Source organism: Coptis chinensis, chromosome 9, assembly GCF_015680905.1.
Source record: "Coptis chinensis isolate HL-2020 chromosome 9, ASM1568090v1, whole genome shotgun sequence".
NCBI classification, from domain to species: Eukaryota; Viridiplantae; Streptophyta; class Magnoliopsida; order Ranunculales; family Ranunculaceae; genus Coptis; species Coptis chinensis.
The window spans coordinates 41,336,858-41,358,966 of NC_141464.1; the positions used below are offsets into that span (position 1 = coordinate 41,336,858).

Here is a 22,109-nt window from a genome sequence, read left to right on the forward strand (position 1 = left end):
TTTTTGTAATGAAGATATTTTCCCTTGACAGCATGGAGAAATAATGACATGGAATCGTTTAAAAAAGTTAAAGAAATTATCGTATGAAACATTGTTAAGGAATTTATTAGAGTCATTTGTCAGTGAAATGAAAGCTTCTCTTACTCTAGGACCAGTGGAAGGAGGTACATAAAACACTTCAATCAATTTTACTCACGTGAACTTTCCCTAGCATATAAAACTGCCTTAAAGTTTCAACTGGGAACCTTTTGATTTTGGTACCTGAAGCCCTGAACAGCCTTCCAACTTTACTTCCTCCAAACTCCGGTGACTTCTGAAAGGTTCAGATATTGGAGTTTTGGCATGACAGGTGTGACAACCATTTGAGTTTGGTGCAGTTGGAGATGGAAGATGGTAAGGATACCAGGGCACTAGCAAAAGACAGGTCAAGAAGAACAAGTTTCTTCATACATTGGAAGGTTGAGATACAAGATTTTGATCAGATGCTCAAAGGAGAAGGATTCACCATCCTTATAATCAATATTTGTTCCTGAAATGTCGAGTATTTCAAGGGACTTGAGCGATTTTATAGCACGAGGAAATTGGCGTATAACTTTGAGGGTTTCAGACAATTGGGGGGAAAGGTTGAGAAATCTATAACTCGCAGACTCTTCATGTAACTAAAAAACTCATCCTGGATCTGAACTAAACTGATTGCTCCATATTGCACCAGTATAGAAGCTCTGTGTAATCAGGTCCTAGTCTCTCCATTCGAAGCTCCGCTTCACCAATCCATTCTGTGCCTAACCTTACTGCGGAGGTTGGAAAATGTGATAACTTACATTTGCATTGTTGATTTTGTAGGTAATATCATAATACATCAAACCTCTACGTTCAAACTCCCATAGTATTCCTTCTGCTCTGTTGCATTTCTCAGTAAAGTCGTCCAACTGCATCTGTTCATGCTCATTAGACCCTCCAAGCAACCCTTCTCCATACCAACAGAATTGCCTGTTAATTCGAAGCCAAGTAAAGACATGGATTGGAAACACTTCACAACGGTTTCCTTGGTAAGATAGGCACTGAACCGTGGTAAATTAGCAATGTCCAAGCACTCTTCTTGAATGATGTCAAATAAATCTGAAACGCTGCTGCAATACGTTTTAATTTGCTCACCGCACTGCATCGCCTCATAAACAGCGCTGGATGGAGTTACAATGAGTAATCTGCTCGGACTAAATGCGTGGAGTGGAAGTCCCACAGTTGCAACTTCAATTTTCTTTGGAGGATCCTCCAATACAAGCAAAAACTTCCTCTGCGCTAGGAAGTCAAAGATTGTCCATGATTATCATTTGCATGTTCTCAACTGTCCAATCACTTTCATTCTTAAAGGAAACCCATATGACATATTCAAAGAGGCCCTCATCAATTGCTGCTTTTACACTATGTTTCGCAACCATCACTCTACCTATCCCATTTCTCCACATCTCGTAGTTATTGACGCCCCTGATAGCAAGTACTACGTTAGAAACATCTGGATTTCTAAACCATCTTAAGGCCTCTTCTTTATCCATTAAAATTCTGTGAGGGCAATTAGCGGATACACTTTTGAACATTGGGTGATTTGCCTGCATTTTGATGGAAGATGAAAGAAGTGAAATATTGATTGTAAGATGGAATGAACTTTTTTCGGGCTTGACTAGTTCTGAACACGTAAAACTAAATCAAAGAAAAGAAAATTGCAAAGAGAATGTAAGAGCATAACTTTATGTGGAATACTTACGGTTACATGATACTCAAGTAAAAGAAAATGCGTGTGGCTTTCTTTGCTCGTGTATATTCTCTTGTTGCTTGCATTATAAGGCAAAGAATATTCTAAGTTTTCCATGGGCAGTTATCGAATCAGCTGGTTGACATATTAGAAAAATTGCAAGTAAAGAAGAGTCTTCCAATGTTTCTGCGAGAAACTAAACAGTCATAAATGAGAGTTGTTTATAATAGAAACATTATTTGAAGGATCCAACAAGCTAGAACTCACTTGGTCAACAAACGTAACGATTAATTTAGAGTTTTCAATCTTGATTTGTTTACCCGAAACCATAGCTTTTACAATCCACTTGCCAAATCTAATGTTGAGATGCAGTACAAACAGGGGCGGCTCTGAGATTGATTGGGCCCTGTGCTTTAAGTGGGAAAATGGGCCCTGCTGGTCGTACTTCCTCAGTGCCCGCCCCTGAGTATAAACCTTAATTTTAAGTTTTTCACTATAATAATAAATTAATAACAGCAATGCATTTGTTTTTTTTTAAAAAAAAGTTTGTAATCAAACCATATGTCTAAGCATATCCTAACATTTAAAAAGAACCAATTAAAACTCCTTTCATTCCATCAGGGAAAAAAAAATGTAGCAATCATTTATTACCTCAATTGTGGTATTCCACTCAACAATGAGCTTAATCAAAATCTATAGCACAATACTACCACGTAAAAATTCTTGCTACTTCAGAAATTCTTGCACACACACACAGTAAGATCCAACGTCAAACACTGACAAATAAAATACTAGTAATTCCAACTGTTTGAAGTTCACAGATATGCATAATGCATTGTTCAATTAAATCAAATTACCTAATCGGAAAATGAGTTCGAGATAAAACATAAACAGTTCTTCAAACATGTGCTTCTGGAAAAAGATTCAGGGTGAAGTCTATTCCGAAAAGGTTCCATCCAAAACCGTTGGATCATTGGAATGCTAATCAACAAAAAGAACACATCTTCAAAATTTCAAAACTTTATATGTTACTGGACAACTGGAGATGTATAGACTCGTGGGATACCTGCATTACATCATATAAATGCTTCCCAAATGATAATGTATACTAATCATTTTTCTTCTTACTATTTTAGTATGTGGCTGATATTTCACAAAGATCTAATAAATAGTTATATTCTACTGACAGAGCCTCTAACTTACAATAAATAGCTGACGGGAGATAACCAATGGATGCCTTCTTTTCTAGTTGCATGCAACTCCTCTTTGACATCAAGAAAACTTACACTATTCCTGCACAATACTGTTGTAGTCTGAATAAATTTATACACTGCTTTGTGCTCTGGATCATCTAGGAGTGATCTCAGTTATGGTATCTGGAAAGGAGATGATTGGCTGACTGGTAGAGTCAGACATCGACTTTTTATGTGATGAAGAACCTTGGCTCCTACTGAGACCTCCATCTTCAAAGAAACCTGGCGCTGTTAGTTCTTGCTCATTGAGTCGAATGTTTCTAGAAAGCATGACAACAACCTGAGTCATAGAAGGTCTTCTGTTTGCTGCCGCTTGCGTGCAGAAAAGAGCTACCTTGATGTATCTGACCACTTCATCTTGAGGGTATTCTTCTAGATCTGGATCCACCAGTTCCACCAGTTCTTTCTCTTTGTAAAGTTGCCATGTCTGTTGATGTATACTTTGGATGTTAAGAAATAAATTACAAAATAATGCGGATAATGCAAGAACATGCCCAACTTAAGTTCATAAAAAGACATCAACCTTGAAAATGCAACAAAGAGAACAAGGAGTTCAAGGACCATTCTTTAAAAACTGTGTTGAATACATTGTCACACAGGTCAACTCAATTCAACAAAAATACTACTCCATTTATTTGTGGCTTGTTAAGATGATCTCAAAGTTTATCAACGTGTCACAGATACAGATTTTCCATATGCTATAGCAAATGTGACTGGAATACTAGAAGAAAAAAAAAAAAAAAAAAAAAGTTCTCACGAGTCAAAACACTAAGTTAGATGGTTTAGACTTTAGACTCTAGGATATCTAGATGTGGTTTCAGAGTGTTTAAAACCATCAGTCATGTCTTTGTTATAGTCTAAAGATGGTATTTTCGTCCTGTTTTGTAAACAAAAGACTGCATATTGAGAAAAAGTCATTTGTGGAACCATTTGATTGATTTCAGCTGGAACACTCCACAAAGTTCAGAACTAGTCAAGCTCTTCTGGGAAGAGAACGGGGAAAAGACACTCGTGATAACCGATCTATTCATCACATATTAAAATTACTCACATACTTGGCCTTCTGGAAACAAAATACCAGTTGACAGCACAACATAGAATGACTGATCAGATAGTGACCTACCCATTCAAGGAGAAGCTTCTGTGTCCCACCCCAGTTTTCCTTTGCACTGCTTCTGCCACTAACTATTTCAAGTATAAGAACCCCAAAACTATACACATCAGCCTTTTTGGTTAACTGACCACGCTGTGCATATTCTGGTGCCAAATAACCACTGTAAGGAACATGATAACATTGCTCTTTAGAATCTACTGAAGATAGTTAAACAGAAAAACAATTTTGTCAAATACTCTTCGACCTTGTACTAACACACAACAAAGACTGGAAACTAGACATTAACCATTCATTTACTCTAGGTTTGTGTATAACTGCATACAAAATGCACCTGACCCAGACAGATTGTTTCTTAAAAAAGAAAGCACCAGATCAGGGGCTTCCAAAGTCAATTCCTTATTATACTTAAACCCAAACATCGACATAGACTTTGGAATTAGGTTCCAAAGTCATATCTTTGCGCATACGTGTGCATCAAAATTACTAGCACCTGATAGAAACCAACAGTCCTATAAGATTATGATAACCACGCATCTTCCATTTTCAATATGTTAAATGAATACAAAAAAATAAAATAAAACAATGCATGCTAAGAAATGTCAAAGTTTTCATAAGTAAAAGTGAAAACTCACGTTGTTCCAGCAACCCGCGTACTAATGTGAGTAATGTTTTCTGGGAAAAATTTAGCCAACCCAAAGTCCCCTATTTTGGGAACAAATTCCTCGGTTAGAAGTATATTGCTAGCTTTGATGTCTCTATGTACAATTGGTGGTTCAAGTTCTTCGTGTAGGAATGCAAGCCCCCTTGCAGTACCCAAACATATAGCAGATCTTTTGCTCCAATCCATCTTAATCGTATTACGCTTTGGACCTAAAGCACAACACAGATAACATATATCACCAGTGCCTATTTTGTAATAAGAACTTGAGAAGCAAAGCACATTTAAAACAATTGTGTTTGCGACAACGAACCTAATAATGCACGATCAAGGCTGTTGTTCTCCACATATTCATAGACTAAAACCCTGTTCTTTCCTTGAACACAGCATCCAATCAATTCAACAAGGTTCACATGCTTGACATTGGTAACCACATCAATTTCAGTCAAAAATTCATGCACCCCTTGCTTCGATTCGGCAGAAAGTGCCTTCACAGCAACTTGTCTTCCACTTTTTAGGATTCCCTGGCAAAAAGAAAATGAGAAAATGAACATTTACCCAGGAAGGACTATTATACCTGGCTTACTGTCTAAATTTCGAACATGATGCTGAAGTTCATAAACATAGGAAGAAAATGCCATTCCGTGAATCGTGATGTCGACAAGAAGAGAGTTATATAAGCAAGTATTTCTGAAGTAACCAGATCAACACCTTAAGTTCTATAGAGCAATCATATACATCTAGCATAGAAGAAATCCTATACGACTCACAATATACACAATAATACCATTCAGAGAGAATCGAGTCTCTAGTGTTAGAGAATATTAGTACAGATATTGTTTGGCTGTCTAGGCTATATTTGGTATTAGAGTCTAGAGGTTTGTTTATCCTATTACTCGCACTGCAAGTACATCTGTGTTCTGAATTCTGATTGATGAAAGACTATATAACGAATAAGAATTAGCAATCAATGACTTGACCTCAGAGTTCTGGGTAAGATTTTGGTGTAGGTGAATGAAGTTCTACAGCAGCAGTAAGCATTGCTAGGTACCATGGTCTGGCCGGGTATGCCTATGGATATAGCATTTCTTCTCTTAGTTGGTTCCGTACTGCACTTCTCCACTGCATCTTGCCTCTTTGTATTCACACCACAACTTTTCTCTTTGCTTTCATTGCAGTCTCACAAGTCAGATCTTTCTTGCATGGGTGTAGTTCCCATGGCATCTCATGGCACTTACCGCAAACCGTTCACCCACTTTATCAGTAAACACATCAAAGAGTGGACACCTCAACAAACTCTCTCTCTTGATCCGAATTGAACCCTTCAATACTAAAGAAATTAACAACATATGAAGAGTTCAAGCTTGAATATTTTTTATCCTCACTCTCACTATATCCCATCTCTTAAAGAATTCTGAACAACCTCAAATTTAAAGTGGAATGTTTGATCTTAAATTTCATCATCAAGTCAGAATATCCTGAATGTGAGTTGTTTTGCTCAAATATTCTCACAGGATTCTATTGTTGAAGTTTTAGAACTCATTTTATATCAATGTTTAAGTATGAATTTCAACAATGTCCTTTGAAAACACTCACGGCCTCTAACTGATCTTTATAAGAGATCGAAATGACATCATTTGTTGAAGTTTTATAGCTAAATTCTTTGCAAATATCCATTTTTACTGTCAAGTCTAGATTAACAATCTTTTAACCCAATCTCCACCATTAATGGCTAATTTGGTTAAGTGCTTATTGTTTAGCAATTAGACTGGAGCTTCCACCTCTTCAGAAACCCAATCTTCTATGAACATTGTCTGAGTTTCTTTTAGTTATTCTAATACTCCCAACAAGCAGCCACGGACAAACAAGTTCTGAGTTAATACACTGGAAGACAGTGAATATGCTTTTGAACACGGAATGCAACCCAACGGGTATAAAATAGAAATGAGTAGTATATTCTGAAGTTGGTGTAGACAACATCAAGTGGATTTAAGGAATAATATGGTTAGGGCATAGCCATATATCGACAACCTATATTATTACTGTCGCTGCAAGTATCCTCCTGTATATACATTCTGATTGACAAAAAAATGAAAAAACTGACATATTGAATAAGAATTGGAAGGGAAAACTTCTAGAACCCAGCTAGCATGTTGAACAATTAACTCTATACAGGAATTGACAGAGAATGTGTTTAGAAACTTTCAAATATGTGGTTATGTATCTAGTTTCTTAGATACTAGGCCACCATCAATATACAATGCAAAACTATTGGAACAATGCATGTGATGTCCTATAAATATAATTTTGCTCCTTCATAAATCATAAGTGCCAATACTGTTGGCAACAAATAAGTTGGATTAAGTTAAGTCTTCCTTTCCACAGGTTTATCTATGTAATCCTAGAACCTTAGGAGCATCCAACTTAAAACCAATTAGTGATAAGTGGAGAGACCCGGAACATTTATATTATATTGCAAAGCTTTGCATATCCCATGTGGGACTATAGCAAACATCTCAACACGCCCCCTCAAGTGAGGCATTCCTTCAGCGTAACACGTGGACAACACACTTGGGTGACATGGGGTAAACGGACCTTTTAGGCTGACACAATAGCCTGCTCTCATACCATCTAGAATCTTAGGAGCATCCAACCTTAAAACTATTTGGTGATAAGTGGAGAGGCCCAGGAACATTTATATTATATATTGCAAGACTTCAACATCCCATGTAGGGCTATAACAAACATCTCATCAGTAATTAAAAGGACAATGCATGTAGAGGTGCAAATAAAACTCTCATAATATGGATTTAAAGGGGAAAAAACAATTGCAATATTGTGCATACCTTGTAAACCGTCCCAAAACCTCCTCGCCCAATCTTATTGCTTGCGTGAAAATGGTTTGTTGCAGTGCTCAATTCATTATAAGTGAAAAGCTTAATTTTCCCAGGCAAAGGCTCTGGACAACAAATAGCAAAAGAAGCTTAATAGTATGACAATGTGATAAAAGTTTATCTTGTGAATATGGAGATGCCAACATTTCAAGAGAACTTGAACTGAAGGTGACATATAAAGCATGTGAGCTAATAACTTATATAACAGAATGAGTTCATTTAAGTACTATTAGAAAAATGTACGCTGGTTTATGATGCATAGCAAGAAAAAAGTAGATACTGATCCATGATATCACTTTCTATGCCTCATTGTTTAGTATTTAGGATTCAGGATTTTATAAGAATCATTGGACTTGATTTACCAGGCTTTTTTTCTTTTTATTTTCTATTCATACCCAGTTTTGGGTCCTTGTGAATCTTACCAAACTATTACTACGGTTATTCTAAATTTCGTAAATCAGTAGTTCCCTTCTACTAGTGAAAATGCGGACAAGTGATCGTGGTGCGTAGAACTATTTTACAGGCAATCTCAGAATATTCTTCTGATTTTTGAATTTTAAGGAGAGATATAAAAGGAAAATGTATAGCTATTTAGGACCAACTGTCACAAATAAAAAACAAGTAGTCCATTTTATCGATTCTTGTAGTACTTCATGGATGTGCAGATGTGTTCTCCACATCTAATATTAGGGATCCTTTCCAATACCGCATAACTTGTTTAAATGAACAATTATGTCGCCAATATGCTTAACATAGATAATTTTCTAGGAAAAAGGAACTGAACCTTGTTCCAAGTTCCACAAGTTTATTATTAGTACTACATGCTGTGAATAAGGCAAAGGCTCCAGTTGAAGGATCAAAGATGTTAGTATGCAGCTACATACCCTAAATGCTCTGGTGAGATGTTAGGATATTCTTTATGCATGATCTCTGTGCACAATTCTCAGTTAACATGATACTTGAAGAACCGATTTTCTACACTCGGCCTGCCCCCCCTGGAATAACATTTAAATATCTTTTTCAAAAAGAAGTAGTGACAAAGTATCATAACTCAGAAGCATCAACACAAGAAATAATTAACACAAAGCACAAATGTTTATCAGCATGATATAATATGTAAGAAAAATTCCTCACCATCTATGTCAGACTTTTTCTTCCTGTCAAATATCGAGGAGCTAAAGCAATTGCAACTCATATCTGTATCCTATGTATTGTTTTAAAAAACAACCATGTCAACTTTCTATATAGATACAACACTTGAAACCTGCAAAATATATAAAGTAAAACAAGGTATGACTTACAGTTGATTAATTCCACCTTCAAACCCTTGTAAAGTTGACCAATTCAACTAACTTTAATACAGAAACCAATCAACCGGAAATTATTACCTCCAAAATAATGACGAGGAGAATGTTCATTGTAAGTGGGTCCCACAAATAACTGGCAACAACAGCAGACTTGGGTTGGTAAGTTTGGTTGGGTTTTCTTTTCTTCTGTTTTAGTTTTCTGCTAAAAAGAAAAAAATAATATATATCTGTGTTTTCAATTTTCTCTCATTCCCACTTTGGTGTTCTGTTTTTTTCTTTGAAAACGACCGTTGGTATGGAAATGTGTTTATGTGTGTGAAATAAAAAAGAGAACCCGCCAAAAAGTAACAAGACTTTTTCAGTCCACGCGATTTTTTTATTTAATTGAAATGGGATATTGCGTCGTGCGGACTGTGGAGAGAGGTTTTGAAAAGTAAACTTTTTATATTATTTCAACATAATTTCAATCTGCCGAGCTACCACGTGTTGGGTGAATAATTGAACACGTGATGATGTTCTTTATTCGCTCGAGTGCTAACTCTCAATGACAAAACGTTGAAAAAAAAAAAATTTGAAAAAATTACTCTCAAACCCACGTCTTTTTCTAAGGGCAAGGAACGGATAGGTAAAAAGTCAAGTATACTTTTGACATGAAATAAAAAAATAGTACATATAGATAAAATATCAAGTTTACTCCTAGTGCAAAATAATAAACCGTCTGGCCCAACTGAATCGATGCGACATATATATAATATTAACAATCATTATTCATACCTCAACATGAGTTATGAATAATTATTAATTATAACTCACTATAATGTATGATCAGTGAAAACACCTATTTGAGTATGAACAATCATTGTTTATATTTTAACATGAGCTATGAACAATAATTATTTATACCTCAATATAATGTATGATCAATAAGAATGCATATTAGAATATGAATACCTATTTGGAGTATGAACAATTACTGTTTTTACCTTAACATAATGTAATATCAGTAAGAACATTTGTTTGGGTTATAAACAATTACTGTTCATACCTCAATATAATATACGAGGTATCTTCACCTATTTGTGGTATGAACAATTTATACCAAAAACAACAAAAATGACAAAATTGAAAATTATTAATTTTAAATCCGGACTATTTGTCTTTAATTATGGGTTATTTTCATTCGAAAATTGTACTTGTTAGTGATTTCGAAAAAAGGTTGTCCTAGAGAGCGAGCGATTTGGACCAATTTCTTGTATATATATACTTTTTCTTTTCATAAGAAGGTTCGGGTTTACATTTCTACTTTGACCAGCACAACCATAACAAAAAAGCTGTATTCGAGAATATTGGTTCATGACTTGATTAATTACTTGTCAAAGTATTTCTTTTTTAGGGACTTATGCGCGCAGTTACGCTATAAAAGTTATATTGTGTAGACTTTAGAGTTGCCTTTGTTAAACAACGTTTTATTATTCAAAGCCGCATGCATGGTGGCTCATTGGCTCTGGCTCGGATATCTGCAAGACTGCCAATGCGTTCGTACTTCGTAGAGATCAATTCCAGTCCCTCCAGCCATATATAGAAGTAGTATATAGAACCAATAACAGTTCCATTTGCTGACCTTGAACATTGCCCATCAGTCTGCGCGCACTACATGAAGAGCAGCTGGGTCTTGGTGTCTTGCACGTACACGTACTATTGCACTTGCACGTCACTGCATGAACCGTACCCTTGGATGAAGCTCTTGATGTGGAAGCATCATATGTGTCCAAATTAAATCATGACTTCTTGTTGTTTGTACACAGCTTGGTCGTTGCTATTTTTCCACAAGCTGACAAGCTAAGGCATGTGATGGCACCTTCCTCCCGCATTCCCGCAGATCCGGCATCAATGTACTCCTATTTTTAGGACATTTAAGCATGTCTGAAACTTATGTATGATATCACTTGCTACTGCTGCTGCATTATGTTGCTCAAGTATCTCCATAAATGCTTTCTGTTCTCACAAGGAATAGCAGGTCTTCTTGCGTTTCTATGCTTGTAAGGCATGTCTAGTGCATCTTGTAACAAACTTAAATTTCTTTTTCAGAAGGTTGAGAAGGGATGTCAGCATTTCCAGCCTTTGAGAATTTTAGCACTGGCTATAAATTTTGGTCCAAGTTTATATGTTGTCAACACTCCTCCTTGAGAGCCCACTGTTAAATTGCCAATTACTCCCCCTTAGCCAGACACGCTGGAAACACAGATAGAAGGATGAACTTATGTGAATTAAGAGCCCACAGTTAAATTGCCAATTACTCCCCTTCAGCGGGACACACTAGAAACACAGATAGAAGGATAAACTTATGTGAATGGTAGCAGGACACACTGGAAACAACACAGATAGAAAGATGAACTTATGTGAATTAAGAGCCCACTGTTAAATTGCCAATTATTCCCCTTTAGCGGGACACGCTAAAAACACAAATAGAAGGATAAACTTATGTGAATGGTAGCAGGACACGCTGAAAACATAGATAGGGCTGGATTGGATAACCCAAAACTTCTCAGAAATCAGTGACTCTGATATCATGTTAAATTTCTAAAAGCAAGTCCAATGGAAAGCTGCTAAATTGGGCTGCTAAAAAGTGCCACATAGGCCTTTTAACTTGCCAAGCCAAATTTGGCACTCCAAAATAAAAAAACCAATCCAATCACGTTTTCTGTTTTGAAGTGCTAAATGATATGGACGGTATAGTTTCTGTCATCCGTCCATTATTTTGTAACTTAAGTTGAATTTTTTTTTTTTAGGACGGACGGTATAATTTCTGTCGTCCGTCGAAATTTAACACACGGAAGGCAGAAACTATGCCGTCCGTCTTCCAAACTTATTATAACAGCTGCTAGCGAAGGTCTTAACTTTGGTTGGGTTTTTGACTCTTTCCAAATTTAAGACCCTTTTAGCAGCCCTATTGAAATGACATTTTTGTGGTTAAGGTGCTATATTTGCATTTAGCAGGCTATATAACCCCCCATTTGAATTTCTAATTTTTCTATAATGAGTTTGAACTTTGAACTTATGTGAAGGAAAGATCAATTCTATTCTAGCCATTAAGCCCGACCTATGGTCGGGCCTGCTATCTTGATAGATGAATATATGGTTGACTAAATTTTCTAAATATGCACTTTATGAAAGTCATTAAGAAGTTTTAGTTCAAAACGTTAAGTTGTGATGGAAGAGTTTTGCCTAGGTCCTGCACTTCCCAAATGCATCTCTCATCCCATGTAGAAATTTAAGCACTTCGGGTACTGTGAGTTTTGTTCAATTCTCTTGAATTCAAACAAAGACCGTTGGAACCATATCAATTGGCCTGAACTCGGTCTCCCTCAATGTGGTCTTCAAACCCTTCCGTTCTGCATTAGCCTTAGGATGTATACCATGTACTGGTCCTTCATACCATACCCACTTTTCACAATATGTATATAATTTATAATGTAGATGGCCAACACATGGGTATGTCAAAATAGATTATCGCAAAAAAAAAAAAAATGTCAAAATATAGTCAAAATTGAAATTTGGATCCCATTTATGTTTTTTGGAGATGGACTCCGGAATCTTTATGACTGGTATATTGTAGAGCATCTAGACATATTAAGTACATACTCTTATTTCATTATCTTAAACTTAAACATACAATTATACAATGTCGTTGTTTTCTCCCATCATCTTAATTCCTGGCCATAATTGGACAACAACCCTCACTTAGATTCATTAAATATATAACAATAAGAACAAAAATATCAAAGGCACGATTGTCAACAGTAAATCGTTCCATAATGGGTCACTTAAGTCCCATAAATCAGAAAAGGTCACTTAACAACACTTTTCATCAGAAGTATTTTTTATTAATACTATCAGAAAGGGTCACTTAAGTCCTATAAATCATTCGCTATTAAACATGGCGCGAAGGCGAGAAACAGAACCAGTTTGTACATGCAAGAGCATTTCTGTTCCAGACTTCCAGTGTGAATGTATCATATACGATTTAACAGAATTTAGAGACTAACCAAAAAATAAAAATAAAAAAAATGCCAAAATTACTGCCTCTCTAAATCTCTTGCGCAATCAGTTTGCTCATTTGGTTGTAGTCTTCTATCTGATTTCTCCCTACTAAGTATCCTCCTAAAAGAACTTAGTCGCGAACTTGATCCTCCTACTTTTGAAGACTGTCCTAGTGCACCGTCTGATGTACCCTCTGAACATGGTAAAGTAGGGTTGATTGCATCGACTGGTGGAGCGGTAGCCATGGCTGGAACAACCACAGCCAACTCAATAGACTCAGGCTTGGCTCTTGGCTCTGCTTCAGTGCGACAAATGGTGCACGTGGAGTGCACTCTCAACCATGTATCAATGCACTGTGAATGAAATGTGTGCTTGCAGTTAGGACGAAGTCTAGGCATTTCTTCATCCTCTAAATTACTTAAACACACCGCGCACTCGATATGTATGTCCTTAATTTCTTCTGCTCCTTTATAAACAAATAAGGGTAGGGTGGCAATAACTGCAGCATCAAGTCCTTTTCTTGGTTGCTCATTGGTGTGCACATGTGCAGTTGTGGTACTAAGGCGGCCTAATTGATGAAGAGCTTCACGGTGTCTTGCTTGACGTTTGAGAACACATCTTGCATATATGTGGAGCATGACAATGACTACGACCATGAAAAATAAGAAAACAAATGTTGTAAGTATGATTCTGCTATTAAGGCTATATCGATATCTGCGGCAATCATGATCACCGTAAAATGAGTTATCATTGTCGTCAAAGCTGCTCATGACTACATTGTGGTTTTACAAATATTCAAGAATTCTACCCAACTTCTCTTATGCTAAAAAGGGTTTTACAAATAAATTTCGACAAAATTAATAGAATTGCAAATTTGAATAACTTCTTCTCCAACACTTCCCAAACCCAAGTAACAGAGAAACACCGCCATCTCGTAACAACAACTCAGTAGGAGCTGTTTAAGCATCAATGATTTCCGCCATTGCTAATGACTGTTGGCTTGTCTGGTTCATGATAACTGACCACCACCCATGGCAGCAGCGGCCTGTGCACAGCATTCCAATGCCATTGCCAGATTAGCGGAGCGTAAGTATGCCGCACCATACTGCCGAATTAAATCGCAACTTCCGCAAAAGCATCCATCACTCCTAACTTGGGGCAGACCCGGCACCTTCCATAAGTACTCCATAGTCTGCTAGGACGATTGAAATGTGGACGGAATCAATATCAAATCCTTCATCTCTGGTTTCCTTCAATAAGTACAGGATTGCTGGCAGCAATTGGATGCTCAGCAGCAAGACATGGGTACACCAAAGGGTCCTTGCCATTTTTTGTGTAATATGAAGGCTCAAACTTACGTAAGTAAACCTGCAGGTCGTCTAAAGTATATGGTACCATGGCCTCATCCAGGACAAAGGATCCTCCACCTTGACTGCCTCGTACCGGTGCCAATTTGAACCACAGGAAATCCTCTATGGAGTCCTCGAATTGCATCCTCGACATCTCGCTCATCATCCATATAGACAAAAGCAAATCCTATAACAGCAACAAAAGGAAATAAAATCTGGTAGATACCACACAACTACCAAAGAGGAATTAAAAATAATCCAGGACTCTATGTAAGGATCCCATTAGCAGAAGATATTGGCTGCAGACTGTACCAATAAATGAGTCACAACTGACCGATACTGCAAAATATAAAATCTAAGTGACCATAAAAAAAACAGGAACAAAGTCATTTGCAAATACTTCAGAATAAAAATTGAAACAGTAAATTTTGGAAACACATTAAAGAATATTTGGTTTAAATTCCTCTACAGTTAAGGAGAAAAAAAATGAAGGTCCAGAGTACAGACCAATTTCAGGGCCTTTGATTTTTTATGTCCATTTGAATTTAAGTATGCTTGAACGCAGCACGTCTCAAATCAGCATCTTGTTCGGCAACAGCAGCGATTTCCATCAATGTCATTGCAGAATTGTATTGGACTTCATAACTACCTTTCTCGAGAAGAACAGCAAAACACAAAAGCGCCCTCGACTCCGTAATGCTTTTGCAAATTGCTGAATTCCCTTTAGATAAATGCCATAAGGCTCTTGCTGCCATCGCCTTCATCATAGTTTTAGTTGCAGGGTCTTCGGATTCTCTCCCTTTAATACTATTCCCATACATAGAAGACATGCTTGACTGATGATTCTGGGTATGCTGGTTATTCTGCTTCACACTCCCACCATTGCTCTTTGCATTGTTCACATTATTCTGTTGCTGTTGTTGTTGTTGTTGTTGTGGTGGTGGCCTCGAATTGGTCTTGGGCATGTTGGTTGCCATGGTAGTGCCAAATACTCAGCTTCACAGCGGTGGAGGAACAGCATTCTGGTGTCGTTGTCGCCGTGTTACATAGTTATCTTCAGTCATTGAATTGAGTTTTATACACAGTATTTCCAATGTATATTCATGTATATTTGTAATATTACGTGAACTTCTCAGACCTCATACATTTGTATACACAGCGTAAACAATATAATGCTCCTCAAAGAATTTAATAGTAGCAATCCTTTTTGTACATCATGATGCTGATAATCAGAATATCCTCTTTAAATGTAGACCTGCTTATGCCCTATCAGAAGTTCGAAGTCCAAACACCAATCCTCTGTAAACCAGACTTCTTACTTCCTCTAGTTCCTGTTAATTCTGATTCAATAGATCTTGTTTCCTAAATTGATAGCCAGGTGCAAATTCATCATTTCATTTCAACCTCTTTGTACACCGCAATCAATGTTACACCTGTCTTATTTTAATGTCAAACTGCCTAAAGTTGGAATAATTAGTGATGGATATTCTGTTTGTGGATTTGTGGTTCTTATTTTAACGATTCCAGTAATGGAAGTCAGCATCCCGTCACGCCTAAGCTACCACAGCAGTAGGACTGGCACCTACAGGTTTATGGGCAACAAAGAGAACTTGGAGACTTTGAAAAGCAATTATGTGCCTCGTTATGCCTCCCAGCCTTCAAAAACGCTTCAATCATAAGGACAACTACAGTAGTAGATGGAAACTTCCTATCCGTCACTGCTTTCAGCAATCCCAGACTTGGAGATACGATCGATAAACGGTTCAAGAAAAGGTGGGAAACCATGACCTTTCATCAATCCAAGAAGACTCAGTGCTTCATTGAAACCTCCCTGACGTAATTGGTGTTGACCAACCATCTCAGAAAGAAAGTTGTATGCATCTGTGGCTTTCCTCTTCCGGCAAAACCCCTTCAACACTTCTTCAAAAGCATGACCAGCATCTGTGACCCCAACCTCTTCTACCATTGTTCGGAAGGAATATGACCCGCTTTTGGCATTACCAGCTAAGCATTTCCCATGAATCAAAGAAGTCCATGTCTTGGAATCGGGGCAGTTCCCAGAAGCTTTCATCTCACTTATCATCAGAACAGCTTCACCTCTATCAACACTACCAAGATGAAAGATAATTTTATTATAAACTTCACTGGTAGGTACAAATCCACCTTTTTCCATGGCCTTAAGGATCGTACCACATTCCTTCAATCTGTTAGCACTGATCAGTGACTTAACAACCATGTCAAGAATAGACGTTGTCAAGATATTTCCGCCATTAGTGAAAGTCTCCACAACTCTAGAAAACAACTGCATGTTCAACTCTTTACTCCACATAACAGTCTTTCGCAAGAGGAAAATGCCGTCCTGAACGGGTGGCTTATCTGCATTACCCATCTTGTACTCATACAACTCCACATCATCCTCGATAAGTCTCCACTTACAAAACAGCCCCATTACAAAAAAATATGTATTCATCTCCATTTCATAATCAAATCCCTGCATTTCCTCAACGACTGTTACTCTGTCCTGTAACTCACTTTTGCCTTTTTTAATTCAATTTATTTTCCCACTTCTGTTTCCTTAGTAGCGACTCATATACTTACACGAATAAGGAAGCCATCTTGGTAGCGTCTTAGTCTCAGACTCTCAATAAGGCTATAGAAGGATTGGCTAATAGTTAGCTAGGTATATAGACACCTAGCTAGTCTTGACTTGAATCAAGACCGTAATTACTTCTTACCTCCTCATGATGAGCAACTTCGCAACTTTGTAAAGGGAACAAATAAGGTAAAGTCTACCTCCAATTTTAAAGCAGCTGGCCTTTCTAACCCTAACAAACTTGTAGCACTAAAAAGGAAAAGAAATAATTCCTGTCCAAAATTACCAAAGGATTTGGCTCTTGGTGTAGGATTTTACATGCAGAACAGGTTTGCCAATCAGAGATGCACTTGATTATCATATAGTATCCAATTTATTTCTAGTACATAACTGAAAATTAATGCAACAGTTAGTAAACAAACGAAAATCATAATTGTTTACTAATTAGAAACAAAATCATACCTTTCTTCTATCAGACTTAATTACCCCACACTAAGTAACATCTAGTACTCTGGTTTAAAGACAACGCTGGAAATGGTTTCAATAACTGAGCCTAAAGGCTACAACTAAAGTATCATTACTGATTTTTCACTTATCAAATGTGTATCAGCAATCAGCAAGCATGTATCTCCAATCAAAACAGATTGAACATACCTCACCACCAACAGCAAGTGCAGAACCATCAGTGCTAAAAGTCATTGCTACCTGTTGTCCAACATCTTCCAACTGGGTCAACATCTTCTCAGAAGACTTCAGGTCCACTTGATGTTTTTCAGAGAACTCTGGGACGTCCCACTCAAACCATCTATATGAAAATCACATAATAAAAGTGTTGAAAACCTTGGTCAAAGTAAAGAATCATTGTAGACACTAATCAGAACATCTAGTGACTTATTCAACTGTAGTAAAACTGATTCGCATAAATATCTTAAGTTCAGAATTACATATTCAACAAAGTATTTCAAATAAACTGTCTTAACTTCACTTCTGAGTTTTTGCAAAAACCTTTTACACCTGTCACAGAAGAATATGCAGATAAATATACGTCATTTGGATCTTTGAATATATCTTTGCTTTTTCTGTGTTGTAAATGGAAAATAGAAGGAGAAGTACCTGCAACTTTTAGGAAATGAACAGATAACACCATCTCCCCCAGGATGGATGGATTGCCATTCTATACGGTATACGGATAAAGAAACGGAGCTAAAAAACATCCCACGATCATAATTCAATTATTAATCACATTACACACACATTGGATTCAAAACTTTTCCACCAAGCAATTTGAACAAAAGATTCATCCAATTTTGCAAGTTAAAACGGTAAAATCACACGTGAGGCGCAAATTCATCATAAATAACTTACCAGATTTGGGGAGAGAGAATTGGAATCGAATTGAGCTAGCAAGAGCGAATTTGGAATTCCACTTCGACCTTCTCCACCACCCCCACAGAAAACTAACCACAAACTACTCAACTCCGAATCTTGTTCATCGTTCTCCATCGGTTTCTGCTTGTCAAAGATGTTGTTTGTTGGAACCCAAGCAGCGCTGTAACTTGGAACCCCATATTTCTGGCTACAGGTTGAATATTCCCCATTCTTTTTCTTTGCCATACTGTATCTATTGGTCGCTTCCTTCAGTTGAGAGAAGAACAGAGAGTTTGGACGGTTTGTTCAGTTTTCCAATAGGCTTATTTGTTCTGTTATCTAAAATAATCGGATTATTATGTCTAAAGGGTATTTCTATTCAAGCTAAAAAACTATTATAATTGTGTTTTTGATGTAGATAATCATCTATATCAAGTTATGGTGAAATTTAAAGATTCCTATAAAAAAAAACCCGAAGTTAAGAAATTCAAAACACCAAAGTTAATGACTCACCTGTATGAGCAACATGATCATCATTTCCGTTAAGAACAGACAACGCTTTCATCATGGAAGATTTCAATTCCTCAACCAATTTTCCCGTTGCAGTTGGATTCATCTTATTGACATCTTGGTTTACTACTACAGATGATATTCCCATGGATGTTTGATGAGAGTCTCGCCTTGAGCTCCCATGATCATGTTTTGAATCCTTGAGCTTGCCCGAATGCTGCGATTGAAGGTGGTGAAAGGTAAATTCACTGGGACTGATAACAGGCCCTCTAGCCTCTACCATCTCTTCAAACCACTCCACCAATTTCTCTTTTCTTGTTCCATGCTCCAACCCAAACAAAAGAGAGCAAATTATGTTGAATGTAAGAGTTTTGATGAGTGGGAATACCTGCATATAATTTTTTCCCATGTTATATATTATGTTTCTGAAAAAGAAAAAGATAAGGGTTCACAAAGCCAAATGTTTAGTGATCATTAGTTTGATAAGATTCTTGTCAAGGATAAAATGAATGAAGCTATTCGATCAGACAGGAACCATTCAACAAATGGCTTTCTAGTGGCTGCAACCAGATAGAAACGACAACATAATCTCAATCTGACCTTAGCTCTTGAAAGGTTGTGATGAGTGCTGGGAAGTGGACTTGTGTCAATAATGATGAGTTGACAAAACAGTTGCAAATCGGTGGATATTCATTTTCTGGCCCAGATTTTCTTCTTATTATATTTCAGAAGAATTGTGCTTAATTATTATATTCCTTCTTATTATATTTGAAAATGCGTTAATTGTGCTTATTCATCAGGGGTATATTTCAGATTTTCTTCTTATGTTGTTATTAAATATAATGATTTGCAAAGGAACATACCCTGTTACTGTTCAACGAAGAAATGTTATATAGCGGAGGCCAATCCTCCTTCTCAGCCAACAAATGAGCAGCATCTTTAAAATGTTTCAAGGCGTGACTCTCATCAAACATCCATGGGAATATCATCTGTAGTAGTAAACCAAGATGTCAATAAGATGAATCCAGTAAATACAGTAAACACCTAATAGTATGTCTTTGAGGCGGCAGAAATTATACAAAAAGAAAATAAAAAAGAGAACAGGATGCCTTTGGGTAAACAGAAAAACTACTTTTTATGTGAAGGTTATGATTTCTACCTAATAGTATGTCCAGCTGTTTCTATTAGCTCCCATGTAAAATGCATATAATAGTTTTATTAATGTCACCAAATGACCACATGCTTCTATTCTAGGGGAATACTCATGAGACACAGTCACCCTGGAATACTCATTATTTTCAGAGAGATTTTGAGAGATGATTTGGAATAACAATTAGCTTACCAGAACATTTTACTCAATAAATGAAGATCGTTCACATGCCAATTTCAAGCAGGATCAAATAAGTAGATTCTACAAACAACGATATAGAACCAACACCTCATCGGCGTCATCACCCATTATAAGATTCTATGCTGAAAAAGTTTGCATAAAAGAAACAAAACGTGGACTACAATAGTAACTAAAATATTAAGATCAGTTCAGAAAATTATATTTTTGTAATTTTGGTTCTTGGCCCTATGGAAGTGGCTAAACCAACCAAATATAGTTAAGTTTTAAGTTCATTAATATACAACCCCTATTCGGGTTCGGAAGAGCACCTCAGTCCCTGACTTTGTGTGTTGCCTGTGCTTGAGTCGAATGGCTTGCGACATGGAAGGCATTCACGTGGCTCTGGACCTGAACCAATCCAGTCGAGGTGGACCATCATTTTGGCAAAGGGAAGTTTGACAATATTAAAACCTCAGAACTATATATCGTGATATGAAAGTTTGAACTGACTCCAAAATATATAGCAGATTTTGTTAAGGAGAAAAGGACAACGTGTCTAATATATGGCCTATAGTGTGAAACAAAACAGGACCCAATCTCGAGTAAATCTATATGTTATTTCTATCGAAGCTAAAAAACTATTCTAATTGTGTTTTTGATGTAGATAATCATCTATATCAAGTTATGGAGATTTCCTTGCTCAAGTGTGTGCTAGGAGAGTGGCTATTGGACTTCGTGTTGCTTGCAATATTTGCCCACAGTATGCCTTTCTTCATCCTCTTTTCATTTGTTTTCTCTAAGTCAATAACATTTGAAGGCTTGCAATGAAAATGAAGGGCAATGAAGGACTTTATTGGTAACTAACACAAAAGAATCTAAAGATTCCTATAAAAAAATACCCGAAATTAAGAAATTAAAAACACCAAAGTTAATGTCTCACCTGTATGAGCAACATGATCATCATTTCCGTTAAGAACAGACAACACTTTCATCATGGAAGATTTCAATTCCTCAACCAATTTTCCCGTTGCAGTTTGAAATATGGGAATAGATTTTTGTTGATGAATAACACCATAATTGCCCTGCAACAAAATAACAATTCAAGGTCTTGTTTTTATCAAGCTAGATTTTTGTTTTGGTGAGGTTTTGACATAGGGAAAGATGCTCTTTTGATTATCTGGGTTTCTTTTTTTGGTTTATTTCTACGGGTGAACACCGAAAAGAGGAGTGGATTTGGTTTTTTTTGCCAAATGATTTATTTTTGGAAAAAAAAACTGAGTTGTCTAAATTTTCAAATAATTTCAAATTCATCCAGGCTTTCAAAAGAAATTGGTACCAAAATGCAAACAATCAGAAGAGAAACACTGGTTATAAAAATGGATAATACCTGATTAATCAAATCTATGACATGCTCTGAAGCTTCAAAGATCAACATAATCCTATTTGATATCTTCATTAAACCAATAACCCACACAATCCAGAAAATACTCAACAAAGAAAAGGATTTGATTCTTACACCTAAACAAAACCCCATTAGCTATCCACGAACATGTCAATATTTCATAAACGCCTATATGAACATTATCATATCAATAATAAGAAAAAGAAATAGAACACAAATAAAAACCAACCATAAATCCTTTTACGTTAAAATATATAAATTTATCTGAGAAGATCCTCCAGCTCTTTCAACAGCAGATCCAAACCAACCATTAGCACAAAACTTCAAAACACCCATAAACAAACAAACTCCACAAAAGACTAAAAACATCCAATGCCCCAATGCTCTCTTCTCCTTTAAACTATTCTCAAACAAAGGAGGAGCAGCAGCAACCTCAAACCCCCATCTCACAATCAGAGTCTCACTTCGAGAGATTAGTCAGTAAACTCTCTCATTTTTAGTAAGAAGGGAAATGTCTCACATTAGTTTTAGTTCTACGTG

The 22,109-nt window shown here is 36.7% G+C and overlaps 2 protein-coding genes and 2 pseudogenes across 11 annotated transcripts; all 4 read right to left on the reverse strand.

The window, feature by feature from the left end:
- Positions 1–2,754: 2,754 nt before the first annotated feature.
- Positions 2,755–9,268, reverse strand: LOC147476050 (cold-responsive protein kinase 1-like). 2 transcript variants are annotated; one of them, XM_086584639.1, is made up of 7 exons: positions 8,971–9,268; positions 8,804–8,873; positions 7,622–7,734; positions 5,089–5,299; positions 4,750–4,987; positions 4,127–4,277; positions 2,755–3,430 (listed from the first exon to the last, which is right to left on the reverse strand). In XM_086584639.1, exons 2-7 carry the CDS (start codon positions 8,862–8,864, stop codon positions 3,098–3,100), a joined length of 1,107 nt encoding a protein of 368 aa, XP_086440765.1. In that variant the 5' UTR covers positions 8,865–8,873; positions 8,971–9,268; the 3' UTR covers positions 2,755–3,097. The 2 variants fall into 2 exon arrangements, with proteins under 2 accessions (XP_086440765.1, XP_086440766.1); XM_086584640.1 differs by having other exon boundaries at positions 8,804–8,933; positions 9,058–9,250.
- Positions 9,269–12,838: 3,570 nt separating this feature from the next.
- On the reverse strand, positions 12,839–13,787 carry LOC147476051 (RING-H2 finger protein ATL40 pseudogene; annotated as a pseudogene). The gene has a single exon (XR_015209222.1). The product of XR_015209222.1 is annotated as an RING-H2 finger protein ATL40 pseudogene (transcript).
- Positions 13,731–22,027, reverse strand: LOC147476052 (SEC12-like protein 2). Of its 7 annotated transcripts, none has more exons than XM_086584643.1 (9): positions 21,814–22,024; positions 21,555–21,685; positions 21,108–21,249; positions 19,701–19,826; positions 18,841–19,225; positions 18,325–18,594; positions 17,940–18,133; positions 17,614–17,764; positions 13,731–14,553 (listed from the first exon to the last, which is right to left on the reverse strand). In XM_086584643.1, exons 5-9 carry the CDS (start codon positions 18,862–18,864, stop codon positions 14,254–14,256), a joined length of 939 nt encoding a protein of 312 aa, XP_086440769.1. In that variant the 5' UTR covers positions 18,865–19,225; positions 19,701–19,826; positions 21,108–21,249; positions 21,555–21,685; positions 21,814–22,024; the 3' UTR covers positions 13,731–14,253. The 7 variants fall into 7 exon arrangements, with proteins under 7 accessions (XP_086440769.1, XP_086440767.1, XP_086440768.1 ...); XM_086584641.1 differs by having other exon boundaries at positions 21,555–21,737; XM_086584642.1 differs by having other exon boundaries at positions 21,799–22,024.
- Positions 15,744–17,599, reverse strand: LOC147476053 (pentatricopeptide repeat-containing protein At3g02490, mitochondrial pseudogene; annotated as a pseudogene). The gene has a single exon (XR_015209221.1). The product of XR_015209221.1 is annotated as a pentatricopeptide repeat-containing protein At3g02490, mitochondrial pseudogene (transcript).
- Positions 22,028–22,109: the final 82 nt, after the last annotated feature.